The sequence below is a fragment of the Patagioenas fasciata genome, chromosome Z, assembly GCF_037038585.1.
Source record: "Patagioenas fasciata isolate bPatFas1 chromosome Z, bPatFas1.hap1, whole genome shotgun sequence".
Taxonomy (NCBI): Eukaryota; Metazoa; Chordata; class Aves; order Columbiformes; family Columbidae; genus Patagioenas; species Patagioenas fasciata.
In genome coordinates this window covers 67,002,496-67,018,250 of record NC_092560.1, presented here as the reverse complement: position 1 = coordinate 67,018,250, position 15,755 = coordinate 67,002,496, and the positions used below count along the sequence as shown (strand labels likewise).

Sequence of the window (15,755 nt, the reverse complement as noted above, 5' to 3'; positions counted from 1 at the left end):
TCCTCCCTGCACACAGGAACGACTAAAAGCTTTCTATTCTACAGGGGTATTTGGTGCTGCAAGGAGGGTTTCAGACTGTAGCTCCAAGAAATAACATTCAGTAGTGTCCACTATAACCTGCTCGCCATCCAAAGAAATAGCATCTCTTCCTCCTTGCACTCTAAGGGCAAACATCAGGTTTAAAACAAAACAAGAAAACACAGCCATAAAGAAACCTCATCTGAAACAAAAAAGTTTGTCATATGTATGTTCCTGACCACAAAGGCCATTTATTTCATCCATGCAACCACAGAGACCTGCAAACCGATGAGAATATCAAGTTTTCTAGGAATGATACTTCAGAGCTGACTCTCTAAAGCCTTTCAGAGCCTATGGCAGTGTAGCTTCCTAGCCACTATGAATGAAATGTGAATCAAATTCTGGCAACATCTTTGACCATCTCCCAGAAGTGAATCTCACTTTGATTATTTCTTCTGAAGACACACCATAGGTCTCAGTTTTCAACCACAAAAAGTGTATATTGAAGCCTTTTGAAGCTACTTTTAAGGATAGATTAGAGCATGACATTACAGTTCCACAAAGGAGCCCAAGGTTATGTTCTAAATGGAAGAGAAATCGAGCCACCTTTACATGCCACACCAAAATAAATCATACTCCACATATGAGTAAGAAATCATAACACAGATGACATTCCTGTTCTGTAGCATTCTGAATATAATTTCAGTTTCTAAGGGAATTCACTCACAATGTTTTACATTGAATTTCAAACACCCAATAACGGCACACCATGTTTTTGTCTATTACACACACACACAAAAAAATCCAATTTGTAAAAACAACTGTATCACCAAAAACTTTTCAGCCCTCCTATACATATATATCCTATACATACATATCCACACCAAACCTTCCATAGTGTCATTCTGCAATGGTGTGGGACAAAGGGATTTCATTAGAAAACATAACAGATACCAGATTATCATCAGCAAGTAAAGTTACAGAAGCATGAAAAAACAAAGTCATGTATGATACTGGAAGGTGGAAGATTTGCACGTCTTCCTTATATCAGTTTGAAAAAATCACTGTGGAAGTGAGTCAAAATTAAGACAATCTTTACAGAATTTTATAGGGATCAACACCTAGTCATCTTACATAAATGAGAAACTTATAGTACCACTACCTACTGTTACATTCCCCAAGATTTTTCTTTAATGCAATGCTTCTAGTATTTCCTGGTGGGAAAAAAGGCTATGCAAACATACTTGTTCCTTCAAGTTCTGAAAGCTCTGTTGAACTGTGAAGTGTCACTGAAATCAGCTACAGCACTGGAAGTGAGACAATTTCATTAAAATTACCAGCCAATATTGTACAGACCCACACTGATGCTGTCACTGAGATAAGGGCAGCTGTAATCCACCCAAAGCAGCAGATATTGTTTCAGTCTGTATGTATAGATTAGTGAACAGAATTACAGAATGGTTGGGGTTGGAAAGAACCTCTGGAGATCATCCAGTCCAACCTACCTGCTAGAGCAGGTTCACCTAGAGTGGATTGCACAGGAATGTGTCCAGGAACATTACAAATGTCTCCAGAGAAGGAGACTCCACAGCCTCTCTGGGCAGCCTGTTCCAGGCTGTTCTCTGGCACCCTTGAAGTAAATAAGTTTTTCCTCATATTCGGATGGAACCTCCTGTGCTTCAGTCTGTGCCCATTGCCCCTCATCCTGTCGTTGGGCAGCACTGAAAAGAGTCTGGTCCCATCCTCCTGACACCCACCCTTGAGACATTTATAAACGTTGATGAGATCCTCTCTCAGCCGTCTCTTCTCCAAGCTGAACAGGCCCAGCGCTCTCAGTCTCTCCTCATCAGAAAGATGCTCCAGACCCCTCATCATCTTTGTAGGCCATCGCTGGACTCCCTTCCAATAATTCCTTGTCCTTCTCAAACTGGGGAGCCCAGAACTGGATGCAGTACTCCAGATGTGGCCTCACCAGGGCAGAGTAGAGGGGGAGGAGAACCTCTCTCGACTCCCTGGTCACACTTTTCCTAATGCACCCCAGGATACCTTTGGCCTTCTTGGCCACAAGGGCACATTGTTGACTCATGGTCAACCTGCTGTCCAGCAGAACTCCCAGGTCCTTACCTGCAGTGCTGCTTTTCAGCAGGTCCACCCTTAACCTGTACTGGTGCCTGGGGTTATTCCTCCCCAGGTGCAGGACCCTGTATTTGCCCTCATTGAACTTCATCAGGTTCTTCTCTGCCCAGTCCTCCAGCCTGTCCAGGTCTCGCTGAATGGCAGCACAGCTTTATGGTCTGTCAGCCCTGGTGCCTGGGGTTATTCCTCTCTGGATGTAGGACCCTACACTTGCTCTTGTTGAACTTCATCAGGTTCTTCTCTGCCCAGTCCAGCCTGTCCAAGTCTCACTGAATGGCAGCACAAGAAGTTCTACATGCAGCAAGAATCTCCTCTTACACAACCACAGGAAGGCTTGTTCATTTCAATATTTAAATAAGAAAGCATATTTAAGATAGTCAGTGAGGGAATATAGGCCAGCTTTATCACAAAATATCTGCACCACTTGGCTTTCATGATTTATTTTCTAGGATCTTATTTAGTCACAGAAGCTATGCAGTGATATCATGTGAGCTTGCACATTACTGGACACAACAGGGAAAGCAACTCTTGCATTTGAAGTGTTAGGAGCTGAAGGTGCCTTGTTTAAAATTATGAGATTGATAAAGATAATTCATTAGCAATTAATGTACATTGCAATTCTGAGAAAGTAATTCATTTAAGAGAATCAAGTAACCAACAGCTCCCTTGCAGGGCTCAACATGATAACCAGTACACCTCAGGAAAAGAAAACAGACATGCTTCACCAGCCACATATGTTCAAGGCACTTCCTATGAGTCATCAGCTACAGTATGGAGAAGGCACTGCTGGCCTGACAACACAATTGTGAGCTCTTAATGGTATTTTTCCTAAATCCCCTTTCAGTATTAAAATCCCACTCCTGCACACAGAGCAAGGTAGATTGCTCTTTTTACATCTCTTGTATTTCAGAAATAACAACTTTCAGGCAATATACACTGCATGGACTGATAGAGTGCTATTTAGTTTGTGTTCATCTTCAACACATTACACACATTTGGATAAGTGAGGCTGATTTGCTGTATCCAAGAGAACACACCAGCTGCTAGGTCCAGCAATACATTAAGAGCAATTTTACTATCCTGCTGAGCCACTGTCTATTACTAAGAATACATATCATGAGCAGGGAGAGATTCAAGATTCCTTAGTTAGACAAACTCTTAATTCTTTCCCTTTAGAGTTGATGAATCTACAGAAGTAGAAAGCCATAGGTCAGTGTAGGGGTGCAACAATTTCTTATACATAAAGAAGTACAGTTGACTGTGTTTGTTTAAGTACTATTAGTTTTCTTAGTATATCTTAAGGTTCTTGAAATTAAACTAATTTTTCATACTAAAGCACATAAACATTGCCAACAGTCTGAATTACACATGGAAGAGTAGCCACAGACAGCGTAGGTACACACTGGGTTTTCATGCCACCTGCCGGTCAACATCCTACTTGCGCCAACCCATTTCCGGTTTAGCCATTCAGAGGGCTTAGAAAGCCAATAAATTGGTCATGAGAGTATCAGAAGAAAAATACTTGTCGCATAAGCAAACATTTAAAAATAAGTTTTTAATAAGTAATTAATCTCCCTTTCAATGACAGAACATATTGGAGAACATTGGTTACAACAGACATTTCAACTTTGGTGATTTTGCCTTTTGCATCAAATAGTGTTCTGCATTGCAGCAAAAAGCACAGATGAATCACCAGTTCAGCCAAGATAGCAAGCCCTACAATCTTCCAAGTTTTCCATAATTATACAATAGTATGAAACAAATATATTTCTGAAAGCACAGGCACATAATGAGTACAGACTGTTTCATGGATCTCCTCTCAACAAGAACTGAGAAATTACATGCATACCAAAATGTTCTTCCTTTTCAAAATAGCTGGTAAACTATCTGTCTCCGTATTTCCCCAAGGAATGCCAAACAATGAACATACAGGACTATGTTCTAAATCTGAAAGTTTGCAGTTCCACATATCTAGCTGTGTTTTCAGAGAACAAATAAAAAGAATCCTTTGAGTTGGGGCATTTTCTAACAATCAGTTCAAGAGAATATTTTAGATTCTGCATATGAAAAAAAAAAAAACAACAAATTATTTAAAAATTCTCATTGCAAAACAATAACTATCAATTAAATTCTGAACAATCTCTCCTAGATACTTAGAAGTTTGGTTCTTAGGTGAAAATGGTAATAGGCAAGCTACATTCCAACCACAATTTTTAACCTTTGGAAGCGTTTAAGTCCTTGTTTTATTTTTAAATAACTCTGAACAATGATGTATCTAGTTTTATTCCTTTTTATGCCTCATTTTCCTTTTTAGAAGCATTTAATCTCAACATGTAATAATGCAACATGTTCTCAATGAGATAACATATTAATGTACTTGCCCTTAAAGATGTGTACTTCTTCCTAATGTGCTTTGGTTGTTTCTTCCACTCTAAGATTCAACACTTCTCACTACATGGTCGTTCCTCACAAGAGCACCTTTCTTCATTAGAGAGAAGCAGTTAGGCATTTCAACTTTCACATATAATTCAGAAGGTTCACCTTGCCAAAGTCATGACTCCTCATGGACCGAAGATCCATTACAAACCAGGCAAAGTACAGAAGTTTGGAATAAAAGGGAATGCTCTCCTACTGATCACTAATTTAAATTTGTACCATATTTTGTAAGAAGGGCACATATAACAAGTATACCAAAACTGTTTTATTCACAGTTACAGTTTCTGGAAAAGCAGCATCATGCTAGGTAAATTTGCTCAGGAAATGCTTCTACTGGCCACATAATTAATGAAATATACTGACATCGAACTCCACTGTAGCTGTATGTCGGTTTTCTTAGTTGACTTGAGATCACTTGCTTTCCTGTTATTTACAGGAGGCAATCTCATAATTCACCTTTGTTTCTTACTATCAACTTTTATCCTTTTTTGAATACATAACACAGTGAATTACGAACACATGATCAGCCAAATGTACATTACTATCGAGTTATTCCACGCATTGCAAAGCAAATCATCATTTCTGAATTTAACTGACCACATACTGAGTGTCTTCCACTGCACCATATAATTGCAGGTATTCAGCAATGATCAAGAGGTTAAATGCATTCATGCAAGAGTAGCAGTTAACCGATCTCCTGCTGATTATTACATCTTTTACTGAAGTGACACTAGGTTGACTTGAGCTCTTATCTAGGTTTCTTAATCTCCACAACACAATGAAAGAAAATTCTTAATAGATGCAATGATCTTATTATACTATTGCATAACTTTACTAAATATATGATGGAACTGGATATAGGCATATACACCACAATAGGGCATATTGTGATTTAAAAAAAAAAAAAAAAAAAAAAAGGGCAAGTAGAGCATTTTCTAGCTTCTCTGAGATGGAAACAGCATTGATGCTAAAAAGCATCTGCCCACTGTGACACCAGTATGGAACAAACATGGTGACTGCGTCTCACAAGTAAAAAAAAAAGTGAATTGCTGCTATACCAACCCAAGGGAGGGCTTGCTTGCATGAATATTAACAGGTAATGTAAGGTAAAAAAATACCAGAAGTCCACATTTCCCTTTTGATCCCACAGGACAGGAGTTTAATTTACAATAGGACATTGCATTCCACATTAATGTACAGGAAAGTCTGACTAAACCCCAGAGGTACAAATACCCAGCAGCATGTTCCAAGGCCAAACTGTGTCAGTCAGCCCATTTAAAGTCAGTAAAACTGCATCTGCTTTTAAACCTAGAAATATAAGAGATTAGAGGTAGCAGTGCATCATTCAACACAAAAGCTGATCTGTAGTACGTTCTCAAATTGAAAAATGCCTGCAGAAAAAATCCTTGCTATTCATCTTTGCTTGCTTGCAACTACAAAAAAATCAAAGAGGAGGAGCTTCCGTTCACACCAGAGAGATCTGGATAACTACATTTCGCTCCCACTCCAGTGCAGTGTCATTCAGCTCAGTTTGAGTCTCTTTGTTTGGAGTTATGGCCGTTGTCAGAACCATGGGAGTACTTCAGCTTGAGGGATGAGTTTTTGTTCCCACGCTGTCTGCTTCCATCCTCTGCTACATTATAATCACTGCAAGTACTATAGATACGAGTAGGTGTTAAAATACAGAGATGAAAATAAAACTGTTACTTCATCAGTTTAGAATGTGGCTTATCTAGTTATCCCTTAATATAAGGATACTGTCCCATAGCAAAACAGAGCAGAAATATACCTCATCAGCTTCCAAGCTATTCACTGGAACTGCCACAGCAGAAATAAAGTATTCTACAGTGATAATTACTCTCAAGCAGCATCAAGAAAAAAAATCTACAATGCTCAAGATTAAGTTTCTTGACAATGTATAGTTTCACTATAGAAATTTGGATCAGTGAACTAGTACCTTATCCTCTAGAGCATCTTTTTTTAATCAGTCATTTCCTCCTAATTATGACGCATAAGTACCGAATTCCTAAGACTAGTAAGAACAGTGAGAGATGTGGTAACTGCCCCATAAAGACTCCAAATAATGCCCAAGACTATTGCTACCCGCCTAGGCAGAGGGAGCACTCACTTTGAGGTTATCAACACCTCTTACTATCCCTTCAGATCCTGAATGCAGACAGAGGTAGTGTATACAAAAAATTTTTCTACACTTATAAAGGTCGCATGGGAGAATACCATTATCTCATTTACTTTGAAGTGAGAGCTGTGAGTGACATTTAATTTAAAATTTTATCGCATATTTCCAAGAGTGAAAATCAGACCATCAACAGCAGATTTGTAGATCAGCACTCTCCTCGAGCAAAGGAGACACTCCTTCCAACTTTTTATTAAGGATTTTCTCATTAAATGTTAAAAAATATAGATGAATCAGTGTTTGATCTAGCATGTTAACTGGCTAGACAATAAAATCACAGTAGTCAGTTTTCTTTTGCTTTTTGTGATGAGGACCAGGAGACAGCATTATAGCTGAATTTTCCTAAATCTATCCTTGTACCAGTCATTTTTCCAGTCTCTTCTATTCCCACTCCCCATGTCCTTTTTACCCTCTCTGTCCCCCTCCCGTTTCCACCCCTATAAATCCTTTAAGAGGCTGCAGAAGTTCTTCCTCAAAGGCCAGAATAGTCCATCACTATATTCCTGAGTCTTATTCCTTGTTAATCACAGATTATAACATTTTATCCAGTTATTCACTAAGGGAAGTCCAACAGCAAGCTGAGAAAGCTTGTATTCTGAGAAAGGCATCCAAACTTCAAACACTATAAATGATTACACATCAGTTTCTTCTGGTTTTATATTTCATTGCCAAACCATCATTATTACTGCTTTGTTTCTCATGTGGCTAATTTTACCAGCATGAAAATTCATGGCCTTACTTTTGTAACACTTTCCACTTTTTTCTTTTTAAGAGATACTGGCAACACAATCCTAGATGACATTTTAAGAGAACCTAACACCACACAGAGTCTCATATATCACAGCAGACAAGCAGAATAAGCCGTTATTCAGAGTCACTACTAACAACAGCCAGAAGCTTCAGTTCTAGGGGTGAAGCACTACCTGTAATCTTGCTTACTGATCTCAACTGTGCAGGTCCTGCAAACCAAGTGAAAAATCTCAAAGTATAAGGCATGCTCAGCTGACAAGACAGGCTAAGGAAGATAATTTAACAGCCCTAGCTTCTTCATTATCTAAAAGTAGGAACTGGTCCTTGTGAACCTTTTCACCGTTCAGGGAAAGTCTGTCATGAGGGAGGAAGATCATTATAAAGGACACCTGGAAAATGGAAGTATAGTGTTCATGTGCAAAATAGGAATGCTTTGTTGGCTCATAAACACATTTGACTTCTATTGGGTTTGTACTGTTAATAGAATACAGAAGAGGATTATACCTACATTCAGCACTAATAAACTGTGCAAATACTTTGAGTAACATCTCCTTTCAATTCTAGAATATGCTTAAATACATCCTGTCACTAGAAGCTGGGGCTGATGGAGGAGACCTACTTCACCACAAAGTGGGTATGTTTGGAAGATACGTTAGATTTGCTTGCACGGCTTTTTAACCCAGGTCAGTCCTTTATGAGAGATTATTTTACCTAGTTTTGCAGTTATTTTTAACTAATACACTACAGCATGGGAAAATCGAAAGCTCTCTGTAAGAGCAGAGTTAACTCTGGCCATCACCACTTCTGTATTTCATCTACCAAGAATGAGCAAGAAAAGCATCAGAATTAATAAAGCCATTAGTTTTAATCAGACAACTTAGGAAAGGAGTCAAACATCTAGAACTCTGTCAAGCAACTGAATTTACGAATGTGTTTTAAACCCAAATGTGCAGTGAATATTTTAAAAATAATGACACAGACAAATAGAGATGTATTTATATTGGTGAGACAGAGTGCAAAGTCATCAATTTCTTGCATCAGTTTGTCAGGAAGCGTTAGTTTCATGGCTCTGGTCCCAGTCTACTCCTGTCTTTTGCTGTGTACAAATACTGAGTATAAAGGAGTGTTTATGAAGATGGATGTTCATTTCCCTCTCCCTACTACTAAATTAGGACTAACTACTGAATTAGAACTGCAATTAAGAATTTGTTAGAAGGTAAATACAGACAAAGAAATATGAATGCAAATACATATTCATGGGTAGGGAGTTACTGAAATAAAATACACAAGGGAGAACAACTCCTTAGTCTTAAAAGCCAGAAGCCATTGAAGCATGAAAAACCTGCTACCATTACTTTGTAACTTTAGCATTTCATAGGAATAAATAGGTTTTTAAGAGATTTGCAGTGATTAGTCTTAGATGCTGAGCTCGTTTTAAGTCAAACAAGAATATGGCATTCAAATCCATACAACGGCTTAGCATTCAAATAACTTCCACAGTTCAGACTCAGTATTTCTGAAATTTAGCTAACTATTTTGGGAAGATTTCAGAGAATGACCCAAGATTAGCTACTTAGACAATTTCTATTATATCTTTTTGTTTCTCACACGTGCCATGCTTGTACACATTCATTAGTATGCAGAGTATTATATAGCTGCCCAGAGATACAACCAAGATTCTTAGGCGCTGAAGACCTGAATTCCTGGACAGGAAGAGCTAAAATTTGAAGCAACTCAGGTTTCAGATGTGGGTTCCTCTTGTTCTCCAATAAGTTTATTTAAAAATAAATTCAGCTACATCTGATACTCATTAGATAAAACTGAATACAGACAATTAACAATTTGAAAAATTCCCTACAATTCTAAAATAAAACACTTAAATAAAGGCCTTTTTAAATTATGTGGTTTGCCCAAGCACAATTGATACTGTCATTCATTTATCTAACCAATTAGTATTTCTAAAGAATGGATTTTATTTGTTTGCTATCATTTATTATCTAAGCTATAATTTTGCAGTTTCTCAGGCAACAAATGGCTGTCTCACATCTGGAGAATAAAACACACAAAGGGGTGGTGGTGTGCTGTTTGAATACATGCAATTACTGGTAGTTACATTCTAATTAGCATAATTAGTTTTGAAACAGTTCTCATAATAACTATCAACATTATGTCAATTTAGCTGAAGTTAATGGCATATTTAACAAAGACACGCTTATTTTCAGTATTATACTATTTAAAAGCAAGGAGGCAGCAAAGCCCTTTCTGAAGAAGTACAGCTCATTTTCATAGAAACTGAACATTTCTTATTTTGTTTCCTTTCAGCAATCCATCTTATAAAACAGCACAATTACAACCCTCCAGCTTCTGTAACACCATTCTTAGAAATTAACACTGATAAACTGGCAATAAAAAGCAAGTCTCCCAAATTACAGATGCTTGCAAATTCACCCTTACGTTGTTTTGGGGAAGGCAACTGTACTTTGGCAGTTAAGGTTGGGAGGGGTGAGGGAGGAAGCTGGGAAAAAAAAAAAAACTAAAAGGTAATCTTTAAAAAACTAAAGAGATTAACAGTATGCTAAAAAGTAGCAAATGCTTCTAGTCACAGCTAAACAAAACATCCTTTCACTGCTTACTAGAAAAGGGCATAAGCCATTCATAAAGGCCAGTTTTACAAGTAATCAGAGATGTTCCATTACTAAACCAAGTAAAAATTTAGTAATTTCACTGACATATTTCAAGTTTCCAAGAAGAAACAACATGCCTTTCAGACTTTGCTTTACTTCATACCATGGATATTCATCTTCCACAACAGAAGCTACAGCAAACCTATGCTCAGTACTTACCATAAAGCTGAAGTTACACAACCAGTACTGATTGAATTTAAAAGCCAAGTGTGTTACTTGTTTCATTTTAGTATCTTGTTCATAGTGTATTTTTATTATGTGGATATTTTAAAGAGCAAGTTAGCATTCAGCAGTCCAGCAGCCATTAAATACACTGTCTTAAAAAGCTCTCTGGAGCATGAGAAGTCTTTTTTGTGGGTTGTTTGGTTTTGGGTTTGTTTGGTTTGGTTAGCTGTTTTGGTTTTTTCTTTAATTTCTATAAAACAGATAAAGAAAATTAAAAACTTCATGCTTCTTAAAGTAACTACTTTTTTATTAAAAAAATGAAATAACGGGAGTTTGATATTAATTCATTATAAAGACAAAGCAAATCTACAGAAGTTTTGCCCAATTAATTTGGACAAAATCTCTTCCTTTCATCTACACATTTATCGTCATGTATCATAAAGACACATTACGTTCAGGTTTCTACCATTTTATGTATGCAGCTTTCCAGAAAAAAAGTTAAAATACAGAACTTCTTTCAATGCATGTCACTCAGAGACAGTCTCTTTCTTCCTATAAAATAGGAAGTAATTGCTCAGACAGTTCCAGACTCATTATCGTCATTTTAAGCACATCAGCTTATTACAATGAAATAGTAACAAAAATGGCTTTATTTCAGTTTATTTTGAACTATTTTCCCAAAATTCTGCTAGCAGTAATATAAATGGACAGGTCAAAACAGTATGTACTAATGGTATTTTTAAACACCTGTGGAGTGGCAGAGGGGCAGGGAGAGGACAAGAGAATCACTCCCAAATTTTGGACACTGAAGGAGGTAGCAACTGTAAGTCAGCTCCCAAACAACTTCAGTAGAAAAGCAGCACATTCAGGGGGCGATTCATCCTACCCTGGAAGAGATGTCTGAAATCATGCAGGATGACTGCCAGCCTCTGGAGCAAGTAGAGTAAAGCTGGCTCTGCCGTAGCTTCCTTACACTCCTGCAAAGCTCAGCACTGAGACACAGTCTGGGCAACGCTTCCAGGAGCATGTATTATTCTCCACTGACTATAGAGATTAAGAGATGGGCCAGACCAACACTTGACCTGCAAGAACATCCTAAAGCAGAACTGCTCCACACCTCAGATTTGCCCTTCTATTTAGTTTTGGAGACTTTCTGGATCATTTTCTTAATGTTTCCAAGTCTACATCAATACTCTCTGCAGACTCCCATCATCTGCATGACCACTACCAAATACGCCTGTCATAGATAGACAGCTCAACATGCTCCTGCCAGAAGTAAACAAGTAGCAAGACTATCCCTTAGCCATCTCTGAAGTAAGAGCCCCCAGGAAATCCAATACACTGCCCATTCACTTGAAAATCAGCCTTCCCCATACACATTATTAATCCACTCATACAGTTCTATACCTGAACTGTATTTTTAATTTATAGTCCAACTGCTTGTATTACAGGAGTGAATCACACATAGCTATTGAACTGATTCTAAAGCAACACCTGCAGCCCATTCTAATCAACATTCCATAACTCACTTTAAAAGAAAAATCTATAACTTCCCACAGAAAGGATTTATATCTGTGACATAGTAAGCTAGAAAAGTTTTTACAAATTATTGACAGAAAAAGCAAAAAGTCTTTTGTATCCCATTTGCAATTCCACTGAACACTGGTATGTATTAATATCTTTGAGCTGCTCACTTGTCATTCTTGTTTTTACTGGCACATAATCACTGTTCAGTCAGGTCCACATCAGCTAGGTATTAACCCCAGTGAGAACAATCAGTCCTTGTAGTGAAATTAATAACAGGCTAATAATTTTTCAGCTGAGTGAGACATTACATTTAAAATAATTTCAACTCAGATTGTGAACAGATGCATGGGAATTCTTCATACAAATCTCTTCTATATACTCCTTCCTAAAAATAATTAAAAGCTTCCATTACTAGAATGTAAAAATAGGCCTCCCAGACTCAAGTCTGACAAAGCACAGAACCAAGACCACAAAAAAAGGGGGGAGGGGAGGAAAGGGAGTGGCCCCTAACCCAGGTAACTATAGACTGGTCAGCCCCACCTCCGTCCCTTGAAAAGTGATGGAACAACTTATCCTTGGTGCCATGTCAAGGCCTATCAAGGATAAGAGGGTCATTAGGGGCAGTCAACATGGCTTCACCAAAGGGAAGTCATGTCTGATCAACCTCATCACCTTTTATGAGGACATAACCAGGTGGAGAGATGATGGCAAAGCAGTGGATGTTGTCTACCTTGACTTTGGTAAAGCATTTGACACAGTCTCCCACAGCATCCTCACAGCTAAATTGAGGAAGTGTGGTCTGGATGATCGGGTAGTGAGGTGGGCTGTGAACTGGCTGATGGAAAGAAGCCAGAGAGTCGTGGTCAATGGGGCAGAGTCTAGTTGGAGGCCTGTATCTAGTGGAATGCCTCAAGGGTCAGTACTGGGGCCGGTATTATTCAATATATTCATCAATAACTTGGATGAGGGAATAGAGTGCACTGTCAGCAAGTTTGCTGATGACAGCAAGCTGGGAGGAGTGGCTGACACGCCAGAAGGCTGTGCTGCCATCCAGAGACCTGGACAGGCTGGAGAGTTGGGCGGGGAAAAATTTAATGAAATATAACAAGGGCAAGTGTAGAGTCTTGCATCTGGGTAGGAACAACCCCAGGTTCCAGTATAAGTTGGGGAATGACCTATCAGGGAGCAGTGTAGGGGAAAGGACCTGGGGGTCCTGGTGGACAGCAGGATGACCATGAGCCAGCACTGTGCCCTTGTGGCCAGGAAGGCCAATGGCATCCTGGGGTGTATTAGAAGGGGGGTGGTCAGTAGGTCGAGAGAGGTTCTCCTTCCCCTCTACTCTGCCCTGGTGAGACCACACCTGGAATATTGTGTCCAGTTCTGGGTCCCTCAGTTCAAGAAGGACAGGGAACTGCTGGAGAGAGTCGAGTGCAGAGCCACTAAGATGATGAAGGGAGTGGAGCATCTCCCTTATGAGGAAAGGCTGAGGGAGCTGGGTCTCTATAGCTTGAAGAAGAGGAGACTGAGGGGTGACCTCATTAATGTTTATAAATACGTAAAGGGTGAGTGGCATGAGGATGGAGCCAGGCTCTTCTTGGTGACAACCAATGGTAGGACAAGGGGCAGTGGGTACAAACTAGAACACAAGAGGTTCCACTCTAAATATGAGAAGAAACTTCTTCTCAGTAAGGGTATCCGAACACTGGAACAGGCGGCCAAGGGAGGTTGTAGAGTGTCCTATTCTGGAGACATTCAAAGCCCACCTGGACACATTCCTGTGTAACCTCATCTAAACGTTCCTGCTCCAGCAGGAGGATTGGACTAGATGATCTTTTGAGGTCCCTTCCAATCCCTAACATTCTGTGATTCTGTGAAGGCCTGAGTCTTTCAGAAGTCTGACAGTAAAGTATTTGACAAAGGAGGCTTGAGAAGAGCTCTGCTTATGTGACTAAAGAACCCCTGATCATCAGTTCTGGATAAGAAAGAAACACTTCTGAAGAACCTGCATCTCCACCCTGTGCACAATCTGCTCTGGTCTGCCCAGAAGGCTCCCGCCTGCACCAGCCTGAAAGCTGCAGTCAGGCATAGATAAAAGATTTGCAGAGACAGGAAGGAAGAAGCCTGTGGCAGACAAATATGCCATAAAACTTGATAGGTGATGAGTGAAAGGCTCTTAAGGAAGTATGGCTCACTGAATTTTTCATTAGTCTGTTGGTTTATGACCATTTAAAGTACTTTTTGTCAAAATGCTGCTGAATCTTCCTCTACCTACAGTTTAGGCATTACACCAAAATAAAAGCACAATGCTGCCAGTGGCATAACATCTAATAGCTGTGCAAACAGAAACAGAAAACCAAATACAAACACAGCAGCTTAAATTTAATTGATTTACATTACGAGAAGAAACGATTTCTTTAATTCCTAACTACAGAAAAGGGAAAAATACACTGTTTCGATGCAATTTAAATTTATTTCTGACCATTCATCTTTCCTTTTCATTTCAACTATACATAATCTCAATACTTTCTTCACAGTGAACCATGTTTCTCCTAACAAACTAGAAAACAAAAATATATAGGTGGATACTTAGTTCCCTGAAAAATATTAGGGCTCAAATCATAGAACTTCCAGTAGAATTAAGTGTTTGTAATAAGCATGGAGTCAAATTAACCACATCTGCTCCAAACAATTATAATACCACCACCACGAAGCAGAAACCAGGACCATATTTATATGTGCAGATTCGTTGTACTTGAAATGAAATATTATTCCAAATAGATTCATGGAGAAACCAGCCATCTATATACCAATATGATATGTAAAATGGCATGGTGGCATCTGTTCAGCACTGGCTGATCACAGCATCCTTTAACCTGAACACTGCATTTTAAAAAAAAAAAAAAAAAGGCAAGTTTCCCCTAGAAAGCAGACATGGATCAGCAAATCAGCAAGCTTTTAATAACAGCCAAAAGGCAGAAGAGTTGCAGGAAACATTAATAAAACTTTTCTACATTGTTTTAAAATGATACGAAATACATTCATTAAAGTAGTTCTTTGAAGAAAAGTACAGATTCATAAACAGGGTCCTGCATTAAATTTCAGCACTTCTTAAGATCTTAGTATACAGAAGCAAAAAGGAGCATAATGGTTGTTTGAAAATAAAAGCTGGAAGTTCAAGTGTATGAAGCATCTCTTTCCCTTTCTCTTCCCCTACCATTTTATCCAAAAGACTTAATTAAGCTCATGTTTCATACACTCATGTTCTCCTGAGGACAGAGTCCTGCAGAAAGTGGAAATAAAGACACTGACAGAAAAGAATGCTCAGGAGAGAGGACAGTTATCTTATACTGCTGTCTTTAAAACCATGCTTTTTTTTTTTTTTTAGGAAAGAAACCATTTAAATGCAAATAGCTATATTAATGCAACATTCAGCTCAGACTTTATGCAAAATCCAGTAACCCAATTCAGAGATACTGCTACCATAAATGTTATTCAGCTGCACTCAACTTATTAAGTAGCATTGCATGCAGGAATATATTAAGTACTTTTAAAATGCAGCTTAAGGAGGAGAGGTTGATCTGGAAATAAACTCTGGTTTGATTCTTACACTCCCACCAACAGATACAGAAATACAATAGATTTTTTTTTTTGTACACTCCTAGCTTTGAAAAAAATTACTCACCAAACTAGCAGTAAGGGAAGGTGCTGACTGCCCAAGTGCTTGGTAGCGCATGCGAACAAGATTAGAGGTTTCTGCAGACTGCCACAGCTGCTGTCCAGTTGCACTGGGAAGCAGATATTTACCTGTCAAGTTAAGAAAGAGTGCGTTAAAAAAATCAGATGTT

The 15,755-nt window shown here is 38.7% G+C and overlaps 1 protein-coding gene across 7 annotated transcripts in view; it reads right to left on the bottom strand.

The window, feature by feature from the left end:
- The window catches only part of MAST4 (microtubule associated serine/threonine kinase family member 4), a 313,227-nt gene that overhangs the window by 219,441 nt on the left and 78,031 nt on the right, over positions 1-15,755 (bottom strand). For all 7 annotated transcript variants that reach the window (XM_065860149.2, XM_065860150.2, XM_071802651.1 and 4 more), the window contains exon 3: positions 15,593-15,714. In XM_065860149.2, coding sequence (XP_065716221.1) covers positions 15,593-15,714 — 122 coding nt within the window. The remainder of the gene's footprint in view (positions 1-15,592; positions 15,715-15,755) is intronic.